The sequence below is a fragment of the Orcinus orca genome, chromosome 16 (assembly GCF_937001465.1).
Source record: "Orcinus orca chromosome 16, mOrcOrc1.1, whole genome shotgun sequence".
NCBI lineage: Eukaryota > Metazoa > Chordata > Mammalia > Artiodactyla > Delphinidae > Orcinus > Orcinus orca.
In genome coordinates, this window is record NC_064574.1 from 66,501,758 (window position 1) to 66,521,134 (window position 19,377).

The following is a 19,377-nucleotide window of genomic DNA, read 5'->3' on the forward strand; positions in this document are numbered from 1 at the left end:
ACTTTCATATGTTCCCAATTTGCCCTGTAAAAGCCCTCAGCCTGATTCTCATTGGCTCAGTTGGAATCCCCTACCCATCCCTAAACCAATCACTGTGCTTATTGAGATGGCTTACTCTGATTGGCTGTGCCTAAATGTGGACCACTCCCTGTGGCCTGGTGGGGAATGAGAAAGTGCTTTGATTGGCCAGGCTTGAAACACATGCCCACCCAGAGCCCCAACCAAGTTATGTGGAGGGAGAGGCAAGAAAGGGTAACCTCAGGGCGATCTTCTAGAGAGGGGGTCGGGGACACTGGGTGGCAAAAATAACAGGTGCTTCACCCCTTCACTTTCTTTCAGGCGACTTGTACACCAAGGCAGCCGAGGCAGCAATGGAAGCCATGAAGGGCCGGCTGGCCAACCAGTACTACGAGAAAGCCGAGGAGGCCTGGGCACAGATGGAGGAATAGCTTGCTGGAAAAATCACTGCCAGCCAGTCGCAAGCTAAAGGGCTAGGAGTGGGGGAAAGAAAAAGACTTCTTTACTTATTTAGGGTTGTTTTGGAGCCGGAGGAGGCAAATATTTTTAGTGTGTTGTAAATCAACTTTTGTATTTTATTGTTGACTCTTGAAAATGTCTTTGCTACCAGTGGAGACACTGCAGCTGTCCCCTAGGGCAGCATTTTGGGGGAGGGGGATTGAAAAAGCAGCCTAATGAACCAACATATCTCTCTGAGGTTCTTCTTCTGTGTTTTGTTGTTGTTATTGTTGGTTTTTGTCATGAGATGTAAGAAAATGTATCTTTTCTCCCCGGATGGAAAATACTAAGGCTTTGCTCATCAGCCTTTTCAGGCTGGGCTGAAATCTCAGGACCACAGAGCCTGTGTTTCCTGAGTAAGGATGCAATGGGGTACAGGAGAGCTGCACGTTAACTTTCCATGGGGCATGTAGTGTCGTGACTTAGTGCCAAGCCTCCTTAGAGCATTTGGAAGTGTGCTGGCGTTTTCTGGTGGATGTGAGACTGTACATCACCCAGGCCCCCTTCTACCATGGGGGAAGACCCGCACACTGTTTTATTTTTGGGGGGGGAATCTTAGTTCCCCAATCAGGAATTGAACCCCAGCCCTCAGCAGTGAAAGTGCTGTGTCCTAACCACTGGCCCGCCAGGGAATTCCCATGTTTTCTAATCTTTTAGTTTAATGTCCTTCCTGAAATGCAGCTTATTTTCTGGAATACAGCCAAATTCCATTCTGAAGCATGCTGTCTACAGTGGGCTTTACAAAACAGGTTTGACTTTTATATGCACACTTTTACTACCTCTAACTCCTGCATCAGCTACTGTGCACCTTTCTGGGTGCATCTCAGAGCTTTTACATGTAAGGACAGTGGCTTGGAAACTTGGAGCCTGTCCTCCAAGCGGACATGTACCCTGCATTTCAGTGGCAGCATCCACAATATACTGAAGTACCCTTTGTACCGTATTCCTCCGTATTTTCTTAGCACCTGGTGTTCTCATGAAGAATCCGCTCCCCAGCCCCTGTCCTTGGCATTTTCTGCTTGAAGCTTTTGGTGATTTTCTTGTTTTTTGCAGCAGGATGCTTTCAGCAGCAGTCCCTTGAGATTTGTCTAAGCTGTTGGAGAATGAAAGGGCAAGAACTATAAACACTCATTAATTCCAGTGGTTTCCCCAGGGCCAGGCTATGGCTGTCTGTATTTAATGAGCGTTCTCTTTAGAAGGAATTCAGATTTAACACCAGTTTGATTCCAGTTGGTGTTTCAAATAGCAAAGAAAACAGACTGCTTTGATCAACCCCAAGTGCTACTAAAGCAGCCTCTCTTCGTTTAAAAATGAAAACATAAAAAAAACAGAGCGTAACATACAAACCATTCTTTTTTTTTTTTGCCGCACCACTCGGCTTGTGGGAACTTAGTTCCCCGACCAGGGATTGAATCCGGTTCCTCCTGCAGTGGAAGCTCAGGGTCCTAACCACTGGACCTCCAGGGAATTTCCATACAAACCATTCTTACCTGTTCATTAAGACAGGTGCTTTAGCATGTTAGTGTTAAGTACTGTGAAGTCATGACCCTGTGCATGCATTAGGTTCCAAAGTTCAGAGTGTGCCCTAAAGGAAGAATCAGGCAGAGTCAAAATTACCCTTGAAAAATCCTGTAGAGCACCTGTAAATGACAGTATCCCTGCTTTTGTATTTGGACTCATCACAACCAGTTTCCTTTAGAAGTTGGAACTGATCCCTTTTTCCGTTTCCACAGATCAAGTGGTTGGCTTGCCTTAAGTTGTTTGTGTGTTTTAAACCAGTGCATAAGTTAATTTGCATTTTAGAAGCAACTTTATTTTGACTTATCTCTTCAAAGGTGTCAAGCTTCATAAAATTCGTGCTTTTGTTAGTTCAACCAGCCTCCTTGCTCTTTGAGATTTTATTATGCAAATCATTTATGTTCCCTGACTACCTGTCTCATTTCTTAGTTATATGTCAGTGCTTTCCTCTAACACAGGTATCGGCAACTTTTTTGTAAAGGGCAAGATAGTAAATATTTTAGGCTTTGCGGGCCATATGGTCTCTGTTGCAACTACTTAGCCCTACTGTTGTAGTGCAGAAATATCGGTGACCGATACCTAAACGAATGAGCATGGCTGGCGTTCCAATAAAACTTTATTGACAAAACAGCCTGCCTGGGCTCTAGTTTGCCAACCCCTGCTCTAATCCTGACTTAAGAGCTACTATATTAAACTCTGAGGTCAAGAGTCATCTCAATTTTTATTTTGGTCTCTAGTGCTTAAAAACAGTGCCTTAGCACAGAGTAGGCACTCAGTAAATTCATGAACAATGGAGAACCAGCCCTAGTCACAGCACTCACTCTTTGTGGCTCTGGTTCCTCCAACCGGTTAATGATCCCTTGTCTGGATTGGCTTGACTGGTCACCCCTGTAATTCCACCCACTCACATGGCCTTAATGTCAGGGCAGTCCCCTTCTGCAGGAGGCTGGGATAGCTAGGCAAATGCTTCTTTAAGGACCATTGAGAGCAAAATGATCTGCAAAATACTGAGATCCTTCTGAGCCAGCAGAACTTACTCCACTTTAAAAAGCTAGTTCTGTGCCTTCTGAAGCTGGTTAGGGCATCTTCTTTTTCCACAAATGCTAGGCATGCCAAAAAAAACCCCCCAAAAAACCCCAGGATATTCCAGCCCAACTGGGGAGCCATCAGAGACTCTTTTCAGGTGCAAGAAACAGGGGAAGGTCCAGGAGATTAGCAGAGTCGGGGATGTAAGTTGCATCTTCAATCACAGATAGAGAATCCATGATTCTGAAAGGTAGACTCTTTCCAAGTACCCTGCTGGTTAGAGGCTAAGCTGGAGCTAGGATTTGAGAGCTGCTTTTATTTAGAGGATCCTGGGAATAAAATTTAAAGTTAAACTGGAGTGTAATGTCTCTTTCAGTTTTGCTGTAGGTTTAAAAAGAAAAAGAGCAGCCTTTATGGATGTAAGTAGGAAAAAATCCGTAACCCCTGTGCACCTGGATATCCTTATCCCCTCCTCCTCACCTGAGGCCCTGTGGGAATTTATCATCAAATGCGACCTTGATGAACCAAGCCAGGTAAATTACTGTTGTTGCTGTTTTAGTGACTTCATTTCCTTTCGTCCCAGCACATTTGTCTGCAGTACTAGACATGTTTTACAAATCAAAAATGTTTACACGAGTATATGCAGCTTGTGTGGGGGAAAGGAGACAAAATATGCATATTCTCTGCATTTGTGCCTGTTACTCACTTTTCTCATCTCTGCGGTACCCCTTTAACCTAGACAAGGTGGACACTGGGTGGACCCAGAGAAGTGGCTTGCATTATAGATTTATTTTTGCATATATATTGAGTTCCATTTTGCCTTTCCAAATAAAGTGGTTTCTTTCTTTCTGGCCTCAAATTCAAATGTCTCCTGGTGGGCTTCCCTGGTGGCGCAGTGGTTGAGAGTCCGCCTGCCGATGCAGGGGACACGGGTTCGTGCCCCGGTCTGGGAAGATCCCACGTGCCGCGGAGCGGCTGGGCCCGTGAGCCATGGCCGCTGAGCCTGCGCGTCCGGAACCTGTGCTCCGCAACGGGAGAGGCCACAGCAGTGAGAGGCTCGCGTACCACAAAACAAAACAAATGTTTCCTGGTAACACATGAGTGAAGTAGCTGGGTGGAGGTGGGGTGAATTGGAGGGCTCAGCCCCACCTGAAAGAGGCAGCCCAGATTCAGCTCCAAATGGTTGTCCCCATGGGGAGTGTGGGCCCAGTGTTGCCCCATTTTCCAATTTTTCAAGCTGCTGAAAATTGGATTTTTTTATGCAAGGTTTCTTGATTTTTAACATTTCTAATAAATTCTTATAGAAAAAACTTCTAGATTTGGCACGTACGTTTTCTGTTTGCTTTAAATAGAGGATGTGTGCCTCTCGTTTTTCTTGGTTTTTCTCATCTATAAAACAATAATCTTTACCATTACATAGTTGTCATCAGTTTCAAAGAAAATGCATGCTAAAGATGCTTTGTGATCTAAAACTTAAGAAAATCTTCGTTACTGGTATGAGAATTTCTTTTAAATTTTTAATAATTTTTAGAAATTTGAACAATATACCATAACTACATGGTATATTGAACACATATTTAGGTGCATTTGCTCCGGTCTCCACTAAAATGATAGGAAAGAGATTTTCTTAATGGCATAAGCCCATGAGGGTGAAAAGGAAGAGTCATCAACAGTAACAAAATTTTGGATGCTGGAAAGCAGATAGACTGTGATTGAGTTAGCAGACCCAAGAAGGCTGGATCCTAGGTCAGCAGTAGGAAAATCTAAGAACCCAGTTTTCATCATTGAAGACACCCCCACCCCCGCCAAAGGCTGAAGAATTGGCACAAGGAACCTCTGGAAGGGGGAGTGAAATGGGGCTAAAAATGTAGGTTCAGTTGAAAGACAAAGCATCAGACTTCTAGACCCACTCAGCTCCCCTGTGTAGCCAGCCAGCTGCCCCTCCATCACCCTGCAGAAGCCTAGGACACCAGGCACAGTAGAGAGTGAGGCTACTCTACTGAAAGGAAGGTTGGTGGAAGTTTCTGTATTGGCTGTAGAGTGTCCACCAGCCTTCTTTCCCCCTGTGCTCCCAGACACTGGCAGCTGACTTTGTCCCTTCTGGCGGAAGGCAGACAATTGAAGAAATTTCTTGGGAATCTGATTAGCCTAAAATAAAAGACTTAAGGTACTTCCCCCTAATGAAACAGGCTGGCCGGAGCACCTCACAAAAAAAGCCTCACCCACCAAGTCCCACCCACACCCACAGAAATTCCCAGATAACATATTAGAGCCCTGTTCTTAAACTTGAACAGGCACCCAGAGATCCATATGTAAGGAAGGCATTTCATATAACAGACAAATAGAACCAAGAGCAGACAGCATCTGGGAGGAAACAATATGCCTGGAGAAGAAAACTTCAAGTAATAAAAAACTATCAATATCCTAAGATAAAATAACGTGTCCATGAAAAAAGGATCAAGATGCGATTCTAAGAATTCACAGTTTTCCCAGCACCACTTATTGAAGAGGCTGTCTTTTCTCCAGTGTATATTCTTAACTCCTTTATCAAAGATAAGGTGACCATATGTGCATGGGTTCATTTCTGGGCTTTCTATCCTGTTCCATTGATTTATATTTCTGTTTTTGTGCCAGTACCATACTGTCTTGATTACTGTAGCTTTGTAGTATAGTCTGAAGTCAGGGAGCCTGATTCATCCAGCTCTATTTTTCTTTCTCAAGATTGCTTTGGCTATTCGGGGTCTTTTTGTGTTTCCATACAAATTGTAAAATTTTTTGTTCTAGTTCTGTGAAAAATGCCATTGGTAATTTGATAGGGATTGCATTGAATCTGTAGATTGCTTTGGGTAGTATAGTCATTTTCACAATGTTGATTCTTCCAATCCAAGAACATGGTATATCTCTCCACCTGTTTGTATCGTCTTTAATTTCTTTCATCAGTGTCTTATAGTTTTCTGCATACAGGTCTTGCTAGAGTCTGTCATACAGAGTGAAGTAAGTCAGAAAGAGAAAACAAATACCATATGCTAATGCACATATATGGAATCTAAAAAAACGGTTCTGATGAACCTAGAGGCAGGACAAGAATAAAGACACAGACATAGACAATGGACTTGAGGACATGGGGAGGGGGAAGGGTATGCTGGGACAAAGTGAGAGAGTGGCATGGACATATATACACTACCAAATGTAAAATAGCTAGTGGGAAGCAGCCACATAGTACAGGGAGATCAGCTTGGTGCTTTGTGTCCCCCTAGAGGTGTGGCTTAGGGAGGGTGAGAGGGAGACACAGGAGCGAGGGGATATGGGGATATATATACGCCAGGGAAGTTCCCCAAGAGAGTCTTTAAAAAATGTTGAGAACATTTCTTGGGACTGAAAGATGTGTGTCTCCAGAACAATAGGGCCCATTAAGTATCTAGCACCACTGATAAAATTAGACCTATGCCAAGATTCATCTTCATGAAATTTCAGAACATTGAGGACAGGGAAAAGATCCCGGAAACTTTCAGAGGGAAAGAACAAGTTTCATACAAATAACTGAGAATCAGAATAATATCAGACAACTCAACAGTAACACTGGAAGTTGGAAGCTGATGGCTTCTGAATTCTGGGGAAAATACACTTTAACCTAGAATCATATGCCCAAACTATTAATGAAGCGTAAGGGTGAAATAAAGACAATTTCAGACATGTAAATTCTCAAGAAAGTAGCCTCTCAAATACTGTTCCTCCGGAAGCCACTGGAAGAGTTGCTCTATCAAAAGAAGGCCAGTGTTGGGGGAATAACAAGAAATGTGTGAGGTCCAGCATAAAAGTGAGGAAAAGTCAGTGCCCAGGTGAGGGTGAAGGGCCATCTCAACATGGTGGTCTTACCATAAACCTAGAGTCTAGGGCCCCTGTCAGGATGCTGTGGGAGACACGTCTTCAAAAAGTTGAAGCAATAGAACACCTCATGTGTCTGTGTGGCAAGCATGGACAGTTTGAAGTTGAATTAGACATGAATTCATAGAAAGTAGGTACATGTTTTTAAAGGTAATTATTAAGTAAAGAATAAGGTTAAAATATTTTCCAGAAAAGGAAAAATAATCATAGTTGAGTACATAGCTAAGCTCAAACTTAGTGAGTAGCATTTACTAATTATTGTTCAAATGAAATTACAAGACAACACTTTTAGGAGGGTTGAGGTGTTTGTGATGGCAGAGGTGGGATGATTAAGGTTAAATTCTTATCTTCCTTAGCAGGAAGTCAATAGGAAATGCCTAAAGTTGAAAGAGAGAGAGAGAAAGAGGGAGGGAGGGAGGGAGGAAACAAAAAAAGCAGCAATATGTTGTTTAGACATATGGAGAGAAACACAAGAAGGATCAGCTAAAAGTTGAAAGTGGTTGCCTGGAGTGGAAGGAGTAGGCGTACTGTTTATTTTGATAACAAGCCTTGTAGAACTGATATACACATGAAGAACTTTGGTAAAATTATCAAAGTAAGAATTTTATTTATTATTACTTTGTATACACGTTTATTTTTCAGCATTTAATTTTTCACTTGCATATGTCTTAGCTCCTCAGTGAGATGGTAAGATCCATAACGAGAGGGCCATGTTTTATACTACTTTGAGTCTTACATAGAATCAAGCAAACTGTCTTTCCTTTAGTAGATTTGATGTTTCCTTCATTGCAGCTCATCCCGATGTGAATGGTGTCATGGTCCAATGTTCCGTGAAGGTTTTCACATCATCCGATCCTGCGATATTTTTGGAGTAACACAGCCTCCTGTTACATTTTATGTCTGTTCCTCTTCCTGCCAGGCTCTTAGAAAATTGGTACAATCTCTCAGTTATCTTGACCTCCATCTCATAAAGCCTGATTCCATAGGCTAGTGCCAGCATTCGCTAGGCTTTCAGTGATAGCCTGTGGTGGTTCTAGACGTCAGCTTGGCTAAGCTGAACCTCATTTTCAAGAATTCCCTTGCCAGTATGTCCAGCTAGAGAAGAAACCGCAAGAGAAATTTGCGGGGGGCAAATTGGCAGGAGGCTCTGTTTCCTCTCTAGAGATTGATAGCTTGCAGAGCTCAAAGTAAGAATTTTAAATGTTTACTAAGCTAAAAATACTAAATTAAATTTGCTAAGTTAAAAATTCATTATGGTGATTCATAGATTGAGCATCTACTACTATGCTTTGTTGAATCTAAGACACCACTGATGTTAAGATGCACCGTTATTTTCTGTATTAATAAGAAAAAAACCACTGAAAATAAACTGTATGCCATCGATCATAAGATGCAGGTCAATTTTAGAGATATTAAAATGTGAAAAAAAATGTCAGACATTGCCAGACATTGGGCTGGACGTACACAGTCACCTTCTAACCCTGCAACAAACCTCAGTATTATTGTGACCATTTTACAGATGAGAAAAATGAGGCTTAAAGGTATCCCATAGCGAAAGTATTTGATAAGAATGTTTTTATTCATCAAGAAGGAAAGGTGGAGGTTTGAAGCTCAAACACCATCATAGTTTCAACATAAATGATGCCAACTGTGGCTGCTGCTGCATTATTCCCATGATCCTCCAGCACAGGACACAGGAGTGTGTTTGAACAGCTGAAACTTAAAGGTATCGAAGGAAGGGTGACAGCAGTAGTGGAGCCTTCAGCTTAACTTGACTCAACACAGGAGATCTCACTCAGGTCTGTCCATTTCTGTGGACTTTTAAGTGGTCAAGGTGTAAGATGACTGCATGTGGTCCACCAGGGAGAGTCCTAGTTCACTCCAGGGTCCCAGTTCTCCTTCTAATTAAGCATTTGTTCCTGACAGAAGTGGCCTGGTCACCTTGTTGAGGGGGTGTGCTCTGCAAAAGCAACTAAACTGTCTCCTCTGCAAAAACAAGGTTCCTTTTGGGGAGGCCTAGGTGATCAGGGGGTTTCCTTGGTTGCAGGTAACAGAAATGAACGCTAGCCAACATCAGCGAAGAAGCAATTTTTTTGAGAAGGAGGTAGTTTATATACTGGAAGGTAAAAGGGAAATAGGCCTCAGAAAGGGCGGTCCCAGGGCAAATGTGGGGATCTAGCAGAAGGTAAGAGTCTGGAAGTTTCCTTCCCAGCCCCACTAGTGAGCTAAAAATCCTTGTATCTGGTGTCCAGATTCAGATTTCCAGGATGAAGCCTCCGAATGGCCTGATTTGGATCTTGTGCCTGCCCACTCTGTACTTTGATTGACAGTTCCTTGAAGACCACAGCGGGGTTGTGGTGGGGTGGGGAGGGATAAACTGGGAGACTGGGATTGACACATACACACTACTATACATAAAATAGATCACTAATAAGAACGTACTGTATAGCACAGGGAACTCTACTCAATACTCTGTAATGATCTATATAGGAAAAGAATCTAAAAAAGAGTGGATATATGTATTTATAACTGATTCACGTTGCTGTACAGCAGAAGCTAACACAACATTGACAACCAGCTATACTCCAATAAAAATTAAAAAAAAAAAAAAACGACAGGGAGGAGTGTTTCCTCAAAGGAAAATCAGCATTGGAACCAGAAAAGTGGGGGATGGATTCTGGGAAGACAAAAACAACAAATTCCCACTCAGAGAGTATTCCCTTTGGGGAGGAAGAGGAAAAGGGCCCTGAAGATTAGAGGCAAGTGTTAAGGAAAACTTTTCAAATGGTTTTTTTGCAAGCCTATGCCAAAATTTTATTATAGCCTTCCTGCCAGTGTAACTCCTCATGGAGGCTAGTTCACAGATCCACACTTGGTAGGGACATTTTTAAAAAATTACCTTTTATTACAGTATCACCTACATAGAGTAAACTGTACAATCTTAAGTGTAGAGCTTGCTGAATTTTAGAACATTTGCAGAACTCTAGAAAGCTCCCTCAGCCCCACTCCCCACCCCCAACAAGGGTGACCATTCTTCTGACCTCTATTTTGGTAGAGACACTTTATAGGACGAGAGAATGATTAAATCATCATTGTTAGATGAGGGAGAGAGAGAGAGAGGGAGAGAGAGAGAGGGAGAGAGAGAGAGGGAACGTTCCATTAAAGTTCACTACTCTCTTGACTGACAACAGTCAGCTGGTTGATGGGTAGAAAACAAGTTTCCCAGTATAAATCTTAATGCTAGTAAATTTCATAAGAAAAATCGTTAAGCATTTGATCAGGAATGTTAATTTCTTTCCAGAAGGAGATTCATGCAGTGCAGTTTGGTCTCAGACCGGGTTTGGGGTGATTTTCCTTTTGCAGGGGCAAGGGAGCGAAGATTGGAGGGGATCCAGGACAGAGCCCCCATGTCCATCCCCACTGCCAACAGCTGAGGGGTTATGATCTGGAGACAGACACCCTTCACCTGACAGCCTCTAAATTGAGGGTGGGTGACAGGGGCAGTGTTTGATCTGTGGTGCTTGTCCTTCCCCCCCTCCACCTCAAGGGACAGAGCAGACATGCCAAGGGACAGTCAGGGTTTCAGCCCTTCCCTCTCTCCTTTTACATAAAGCTGCTGGGAACCAGTGAGTCCAGGAGTTCTGGTGCAACATTCTGCTTCTCCTGCTTATTAGTTTCACATCTGATTTTCATAAGCCAGCTATGTAATGGGACTGCAGGTCTGCAAGAAATGCCCAAAAGGAGGCCCTGGGCTCTGTCTTCCAGGATCAGCCTGCATCCCTGTTAAGCATTCTGGTAGGGACAGACCTGAATTGCTGCAAATGTTCTGGCAGAAATACCTTTAGCTCTGTTTGAGCCCTTACCACGCAAGGATAGTTCATTTGTTACAGCTACCAGGTAACCCTATCTTTAGCAGAAAAGAGGAATTTATTACAATGATAAAGGGATGTCTCCCAGAATGCGCATTCCACTGGGCCCCGGGAAGAGTCTCGAGTTGGGAGCCACAAAACCATCAGAATTTCTCTATGACTTTCTGCTCTTCTTCTCATTTTATCATTATTTTTCTCTATTTCTCCAGTCCATCTCACAGAATATGACCACCCCAAATCCCACGTTCTCCCTAGTTCCAGTCAGTCAATCTCAGAGACTAACTCCCAACACTTAACACAGTGAAAATAACAAGCCAGGAACTCACCATGTCTCAGTTCAGATTCTCAAAAGAGAATCTGATTGGTCCAACCTCTGTCCTATGTTTACTATAGAGCCCACTGGCCATGGTTTGGGGATGGTGGCTACCCAGAGGGTGGACCCACCCTCTGGGCTGGTCAGGCAATTCCTAGAAAAGTGGGATTAGGCGGAGATTCCAGCAATTATTTTCCACCATGGGGATATTTCCTTTTGGAAAACCCGCCACATAACTCACAAACACAGTGCCTCTTGGTACTGAAACACCGTGAGTAGATCAGTGCTTCTATTGATCTCAAGAACTATAGATCCCCCAACAATGCCTGGCCTAGAGAGATGGCTGCTTCTGTATTTTTTAAAGATTTCTTTAAAAGTAACAAACTCTCCCAGTACAATGAAGTCTTTGCATATCAATACTTATTTTAAAGGTAGCTGGAGAAAAAAAATGGGTTAAGGAGGAACTGCAGGGGAGGAATATGGAATGCCCAAATATCAAGGTGTCTGCCAACTGGATATTAACCAGAAACTAGAATATAACAACTTAATATAAACAACTTAAATGTCCATATTCATAGTATGGAATAAATTAGATCTAAATGTGTCACAATAAATCAAAAACATAATGTTGGAGGAGAAAAGCAAGTTGCAGAATGATATTGGTACAACGTAGTAAGGTTTATGTAAATGAAAAGCAAAAAAAGATCATACTATGTATTGTTCATGGGTGTATGCACACACACACACACACACAAGGATAGATAGATAGATAGATATGAAAGTATAAGAATGAATTGGAAGGATACACATCAAATTCATAACAGTTATAGCCAAGGGAGATGTTTGGGAAGGGGTTATATTTTCATTTGTAATAGTCTAATTCTTTTTGTTTGTAATTGTCTAATATTTTTAATAGATTTTTAAAAGGACAACGTATTCACACTTTTAATAAAAAGCATATACATAGGAAAAGAATTGGAAGTGAAATGCCACCAATATTAGGCAGTGGGAATATGGATGATTATGTTTTCTTTGTACTTTTTCTGTATTTTTAAATATCTATATATCAACATGAATAGATATTTAAAAAACATAGTCGGGTGAAAAAACAGTTGCAGATAAATACTAACAGCATGATAATATTTATATTTATGTAAAAACCCATAACAATAAAAACAAAACATCTATTTTCTATGGATATATCTATTATGAATATATCCATATATATCCATATAAATTCACAGTAGAAGATCCAGAAGGATTTACAGTATGCTAAGCTGTATAATGGTTACCTCTGCGGACTTAACGATAGACGCCAAAGTTAAAAGAACATTTGTATTGTATCTGCAAAGTTTTCATATTTGCAACAATTTGCAAATACTATCACATAGTATTTGTGTAACTAAAAATTAAAACACATAATTTTTTAGAGAAAACTGCCCCACCAGTTCCCGTGGTTTGGCTTCTGAAGCCCCTGGTGCGGGTTGCTGCTGAAATCCATCATTTCTCCCATGTGAGTTAACTTGACGTCTCCGAGTTAAACGTCCTACCCAGAATACAGATTCTTACAGTGCTTTTCATTCTAAGACCTGTTCAGAAGTGTGGGTCTAAATATTTGAGCAAATATTTTTCTTTTTAGTACCTGGCATGTTCTAAAATAGTTCTATAGGGATAAGGTAAAGCACATATGAAACAAACTCCCACAGAAATGAGCTGCAATTGCATATAAATGTATTAAGTAGTTTCCTAGAAGAGCCTAGCCACAGCTGGGTAGCGTGGCCGAGCGGTCTAAGGCGCTGGATTAAGGCTCCAGTCTCTTCGGGGGCGTGGGTTCGAATCCCACCGCTGCCAAAGTGAGTTTTTTTTTTTGTTGCTGCTGCCTCCGTGTCTGGTTCTGCATTCATCTCTGTTCCGCGGCTGCAACGACGCCCCCTGCTGCCAGGCGCGGCCGGCTGCCCGCATGAATGGAGCGGCGGAGGGGGCGGGCCCGCGCGCGCCTGGGCGGGGCATTGTGGGTAAAAGGAAGCGCAAGGGCCCTCCCCGCTAGCTACCCCCACGTGTCCGCCGAGTTTCTCCACCAGCAACATGGCCGCTGCCTGAGAGGAGAGCCGGGCCGCCGCCGCCTGTGTAGCCCGCGGGTACCTGGGCCGTTGCCGCCGCCCGCGCGCGGGCCCGTCGGAGAGGTGAGTGCCGATGTGGCAGCGCCCGCCCAGGCTGGAGCCGGGCCGCACTCTCGAGGTGGACCTGGGCGGGGCTGCCGCGTAGGCCCGGAGGCCCGCGCCACCCGGTGCCAAGGGGCCGGCGGCCTCCCGGGACTCGGGCGGGAAGGACGGGCAGTCTGGCCCAGTAGACCAGGGCTGGCCGCGGGCTCCGACCTCGCCTCGGCCCGGCAGTCGGTGAGGCCGCGGCCGAGGCTGCCGGCGGTGACTCAGGGTCCAGCCACCTTGCCCCGCCCGGCTCAGACGGGCCTCCTACGGGAGCACCTGTCCGAAGGCAGCCGATGTCCTGCCGGCGTGGCGGCTCGTGGCAGTGGCTGCTTGGTGGGCGTGAGAAGGGGGCCTGACCACCCGCGAGGGAGGCGAAACCCATTGGACAGTGTGGCTCGGGGCTGGCGGCCCGCCCTGATGGGCAGGGGAAGGGTGCCCGGGCCCCCTCCTCGCCCCAGATTAGCTTCCGTCCGGCTAGGCCCGGAATTCTTCATTCATTTATTCCGGCCACCATTCAGGGCTAACTGGGAGCCAGCTACGTGCGGCGGATAGGGCCCTGATCATTTGATCAGAGGAGGTGTCAGTAAGCACGTAAACCAGTAAATAAAAAAGGTCGTTCTGTTGTGTTACCTTTAGAATCGTTGGGCTTGGGGGCAGAAAGAGGAGATCTTAGCAGTCGCCACAGTTTCTTTATCTGTGAAGTGGGGATAATAGAATTACCTACCTCATAGGTTTGTGGTGAGGGCCCAATAGGGTAAGACGGGAGAAGCCCCAGGTTGCAGTTAGTTTCGTGGCTGTGTTTCCTGCCTTTTTATATTGGAAGAAAACATTGGGCCACGTAGTAACAAACCTTCCCATAGGTTATTTATACCACATTCCTCTGAGGTCGGTACTTCTGTTATCCCCATTTTAGGGATGAAAATAGTGAGCAGTACTACTGCTCTGGGTGGACCACGGGTAGCAAACAGCGAACCTGGGATTTGAACTTGCACAGTTCCGCTCCATAGTCCAGGCTCTTACCCACTATGCCATCCTGTCTCCTCTTAAAAAAAGCGTTCGGCATAGTCGTTAAGAATGAGAATAAGGCTCTTTGACATCAGCTAGACTCAGGTTTGTGTCCTAACTCCGCCATTCTCCAGCCCTGTGACCTTGGGTAGGTTACTTACTCTCTGAACTTTAGTTTCCTTCTTTCTTAATTGGGGATGGTACAGCCCTATAAGGGCTATTGAGCAGATTAAATGAGATTGAGTATTAAGTCCTTAGAGAAGGGAGGGTCCGACTCAGTTGAGTTCATTCTTCCTGCCCCTAGGCCATCTCTCCTTTTAACAGGGGTGGAAACTGGGGTGACCCAAAGAGGGAGATGCCTTGCGCGAGGGGCACACAGCCAATAAGAATCCAGACCTTGAGACTATTTGCCCCGGGGCCCTTTCCTCTTAATTCACATTGTATATTGTCCTCACCTTGTCTCCCTCCCTCCAGTAACTGGAGATTATTTGGAGTTGCCTCTGCTTTTCTGATTGGCGGACAGGTTAGATTGCTGGGTGCAGCACTGATGCACCCAGCTGTGGTTTTCAGGCACCTCCTCTGCTCTGGACCCTTCCTTAGATTCACCTGGTGTTCTTGTCCCCTTTCCGTTTGTTGAGCAGCCCCTGGCAGGGGATGTTTTCTGTGCTCAATGGCGTGGAGCCACTACCAGGGAGTACCCTTGTGGCCACAGGACACCCTGTTGAGGCCAAGGTGGTCACTGCTGCTGGGGAAGCTTGTCTTGTGGCCTGAGAGGATAGGCCACACCTCTATCCTCAAGTGTCCACAAGGCCCAAACCCTGAGGCCACTCATCTCTGGATGGGGCTGAGTTAGGCTCACTGGGTAAAAGGTCTGTAACTGCCTGATTTCATGCACTCATTCACTCCATCATTCTTTGTACTATACTGAGTGTTTACTCCATGCCAGGCATTGTTCAATTTTTTAAAAAGATAATAATCCCTATATCAACTTGATGAAGTAAATATAATCATCTCCATTTTATGGTTGAAGCACTGAGAGGCTTTCATGGAGCTTACATTCTAGTGCAGAAGACAGACACACATAAGCAAATAGACTAGGTAGTTCCAGATTGTGATAAGAACCATGAAGGAAATAAAATGGGGATGTGGTAGTGACTGGAAATGGGTGGGGGGCTCTTTAAGGTGGATAGTCCGGGAACCTGTCTGTTCCTGGAGGGGGTGGGGGTGGTGATACTAGTGCAAAGGAGCCAGCCTTGAAAAGACCTGGGGAAAATAGGTGGTGTGCAAAGCTCCTGAGACAGGCTGGGGCTTAGCTTGTTGTAGGCCCAGCAAGATCGTATGGGGCCCTGGGGCCATGGAAAGGAATTTGGATTTTATTCTATGTGACAGTTGAAGGGTTTTGAGCAGGGGAATGATGTGATCTGTTTTTCCGCCAGGATAGCTCTGGGTGTTTCTGGGAGGATTGGAGGTAGGAAAGACTTGTTGAAGCAGTACTTTTCAAATTGCAGATCAAGATTTATTAGTGGGATGTGAAATCAGCTTAGGGGGTTTGTAACCAGTATTTTTTTTTTTTTAATTTTTTTTTATTTTTGGCTGTGTTGGGTCTTCGTTTCTGTGCGAGGGCTTTCTCTAGTTGTGGCAAGCGGGGGCCACTCTTCATCGCGGTGCACGGGCCTCTCACTATCGTGGCCTCTCTTGTGGCGGAGCACAGGCTCCAGACGCGCAGGCTCAGTAGTTGTGGCTCACGGGCCTAGTTGCTCCGTGGCATGTGGGATCTTCCCAGACCAGGGCTTGAACCCGTGTCCCCTGCATTGGCAGGCGGACTCTCAACCACTGCGCCACCAGGGAAGCCCTGTAACCAGTATTTTTAATTTTAATGAGTGCGGATAAAAATCATCACTGCATCAGATATAGTAGGGACAATGAATGGTTATGTGAAACCTTGTTTTAGTGAGGTAATTGTATGTATATTCCGGGTCATTTATATGAAATGGATTTCTTACTGTGGGTCTTAGGCTGAAAAACTTGAAAGCCCCTGAGTTGGATGATGTTGCCTGGGAGGATGAAGGGAGGTGATAATCCCTGCATTAACCGAATCATATATTCTATCTGGAGGGAGGAGCACCATCCTTCCTGAGCTCCTCCTTGACTGGGGAGAGGCCAATAGAGAAAGAGCTGAGAAAACCTGTCTTGGGATCCTCCCAGGCCGTACCCTTTTAGTACCTACGTCGGTTCCCTGGTTCACCCAGAAGTCCCCAATCTCTCAGTTGTCCACAGAGCCAGCTGGAGAGAAGGTAGGTACTTTGCATACGTTTATGATCCTTGGCAGGTGAGGTGGGGTCTCAGGCTCTCCCATGCATTGCCCTCTGTCCGGGCGGTAACAGGCATTTGGGTTTATGACTTTCTTCTAGTCTTCTAATCCCGAACTGTTGAGGTAGGCTGCTTCCCTCTACTCTCTTCCTCTGCTCAGAGTCCTATGGTAGCTCCCTATTAAATGGCATTCCTGTGGTTTACTTATTCAGACAACACGTACGTATTGCGTGCCTGCTGTGTGCTAGGCACTGGGGGCCAGCAACGGACGAAATAGATGAAAATCTCTGCCTTCATGTAGTTTACCACTTATTGGCAGTGGGGGTGAGGATGGATAATAAATACAGAGCTATAAACTGTCACATGGTGATACATGCTATGGAGAAAACCAGAGCAGGGAAGGAGCTGGCGGGGCGGGGTGTTGTGATTTTGAATTGGGTGGACGGGGAAAGTCTTAGCTATGAGGTAGAATCTGAGCAAAAACCTGAAAGAGGTGAAGGAGGGAGCCATGAGGTTATGGGGGCTGGTAGAGCAGTTACAAAAGCCCAGAGGTGAGGGATGGGGGAGGGAAGGAGACCTGTGGGAGATGAGGTCTGAAAGGAGAAGGGTCAGGGAGGGAGTTGTCTAGGGCCTCACATGGGATGAAAAAGACTTTGGCTTTTATTTCTGAGTGAGATGGGAAGACTTTGAGGGCGGAGGAGTGATGTGATTGCCGGCTGTGGGGTGGGCTGTGGGGTGAGCAAAGACCGTAGGAGGCAAAGGTGGAAGCAGGGAGACCAGTTAGGAGGCTGCTGCTCTAAGGCGGGCAGGAGATGGAGGTGGCAGTGGGGGTGGGCAGATTCCCGACATACTTAGAAGGCACAGCTGACAGGATTTGCTGGTGTGGGGCGAGAGGAAGAGAAGCACTGAGGATGATGCCATTGTTTTGGCCTGAGCATTCTCAGCGCCTGGAATGTATATCTGGAATAAGCGAGATGACTTGGTGGCCGGGGCAGGGGGCTTAGATGCCATTGAATCCCATGGTGAAAATATTTATGTTCTTTTAAGTATTAAACCATTCAAATGTTAGGTAGATAAGACAAGAATCGAGCTGGTCTTACCTAAAAGTAGAGGTCTGGGAACTGCTGAGATTGGAGGGTGCCCAGGTGCCTTTCTAACTGTGCCCATCCCCTCCCTTTGGGAATATGAAGGGTCATCCCAGCTGAATTACAGTCAGCCCTCCACATTCATGGATTCAGCTAACCTCAGAAACTAAATTTGCCCTGCGCCTGGCAACTATTTGCATTGTATTAGGTATTATAATTAACCTAGAGATGATTTAAAATATACCATGTGCTCTAATATCATTCTTTTACAGGTAGCTGTCCAGCTTTCCCAGCACCACTTATTGAAGAGGCTGTCTTTTCTCCATTGTATGTTCTTTCCTCCTTTGTCATAAATTAGGTGACCATATGTGCGTGGGTTTATCTCTGGGCTTTCTGTCCTGTACCATTGATCTATATTTCTGTTTTTGTGCCGGTACCATACTGTCTTGATTACTGTAGCTTTGTAGTATAGTTTAAATTCTGGGAGCCTGATTGCTCCAGCTCTGTTTTTCTTTCTCAAGATTGCTTTGGCTATTCGGGGTCTTTTTGTGTTTCCATACAAATTGTAAAATTTTTTGTTCTAGTTCTGTGAAAAGTGCCATTGGTAATTTGATAGGGATTGCACTGAATCTGTAGATTGCTTTGGAATGGCCATCATCAAAAAATCTACAAACAATAAATGCTGGAGAGGGTGTGGAGAAAAGGGAACCCTCTTGCACTGTTGGTGGGAATGTAAATTGATACAGCCACTGTGGAGAACAGTATGGAGGTTGGTTAAAAAACTAAAAATAGAACTACCATATGACCCAGCAATCCCACTACTGGGCATATACCCTGAGAAAACCATAACTCAAAGGACACATGTACCCCAGTGTGCATTGCAGCACTATTTACAGTAGTCAGGACGTGGAAACAATCTAAACGTCCAGCGACAGATGAATGGATACAGAAGATGTGGTACATATATACAATGGAATATTACTCAGCCATAAAAAGGAACGGAATTGGGTCATTTATAGAGACGTGGATGGACTTAGAGACTGTCATACAGAGTGAAGTAAGTCAGAAAGAGAAAAATAAATATTGTGTATTAATGCACATCTGTGGAATCTAGAAAAATGGTACAGATGAACTGGTTTGCAAGGCAGAAATAGAGACACAGATGTAGAGAACAAACATATGGACACCAAGGGGTAAGGGGGAGTGGGATGAATTGGGAGACTGGGACTAACATATATACGCTAATATGTATAAAATAGATAACTAATGAGAACTTGCTGTATAGCACAGGGAACTCCACTTCACTGTACAGTAGAAACTAACACAACATTGTAAAACAACTATACCCCAATTAAAAAAAAAAAAAAGGAACGAAATTGGGTCATTTGTAGAGACGTGGATGGACCTAGAGTCTGTCCTACAGAGTGAAGTAAGCCAGAAAGAGAAAAACAAATATTGTATATTAACGCATATACATGGACTCTAGAAAAATGGTACGGATGAACCTATTTGCAGAGCAGGAATAGAGACGTAGAGGTAGAGAACGGACGTGTGGGGGGGAAGGGGAGGGTGGGACAAATTGGGAGATCAGGATTGACGTATGTACACTACCATGCATAAAATGGATAACTAGCGGGAACATG

At 44.6% G+C, this 19,377-nt stretch overlaps 2 protein-coding genes and 1 non-coding gene across 5 annotated transcripts in view; all 3 read left to right on the forward strand.

The window, feature by feature from the left end:
• The window catches only part of EEF2K (eukaryotic elongation factor 2 kinase), a 62,949-nt gene extending 58,521 nt beyond the window's left edge, over nt 1–4,428 (forward strand). For all 3 annotated transcript variants that reach the window (XR_004482690.2, XM_004268559.4, XM_049699307.1), the window contains one exon: nt 340–4,428. Coding sequence is in view for 2 of the 3 variants with exons in the window: in XM_004268559.4 (XP_004268607.2) it covers nt 340–449 (110 nt within the window). In the remaining variant the exon portion in view is untranslated. The remainder of the gene's footprint in view (nt 1–339) is intronic.
• Nucleotides 4,429–12,896: 8,468 nt separating this feature from the next.
• TRNAL-AAG (transfer RNA leucine (anticodon AAG)) lies at nt 12,897–12,978 on the forward strand. Its single transcript has one exon. It is a non-coding gene; the product is annotated as a tRNA-Leu (tRNA).
• Nucleotides 12,979–13,149: 171 nt separating this feature from the next.
• The window catches only part of POLR3E (RNA polymerase III subunit E), a 31,913-nt gene continuing 25,685 nt past the window's right edge, over nt 13,150–19,377 (forward strand). The window contains exon 1 of the mRNA XM_004268560.4: nt 13,150–13,310. The gene's annotated coding sequence lies outside the window, so the exon portion shown is untranslated. The remainder of the gene's footprint in view (nt 13,311–19,377) is intronic.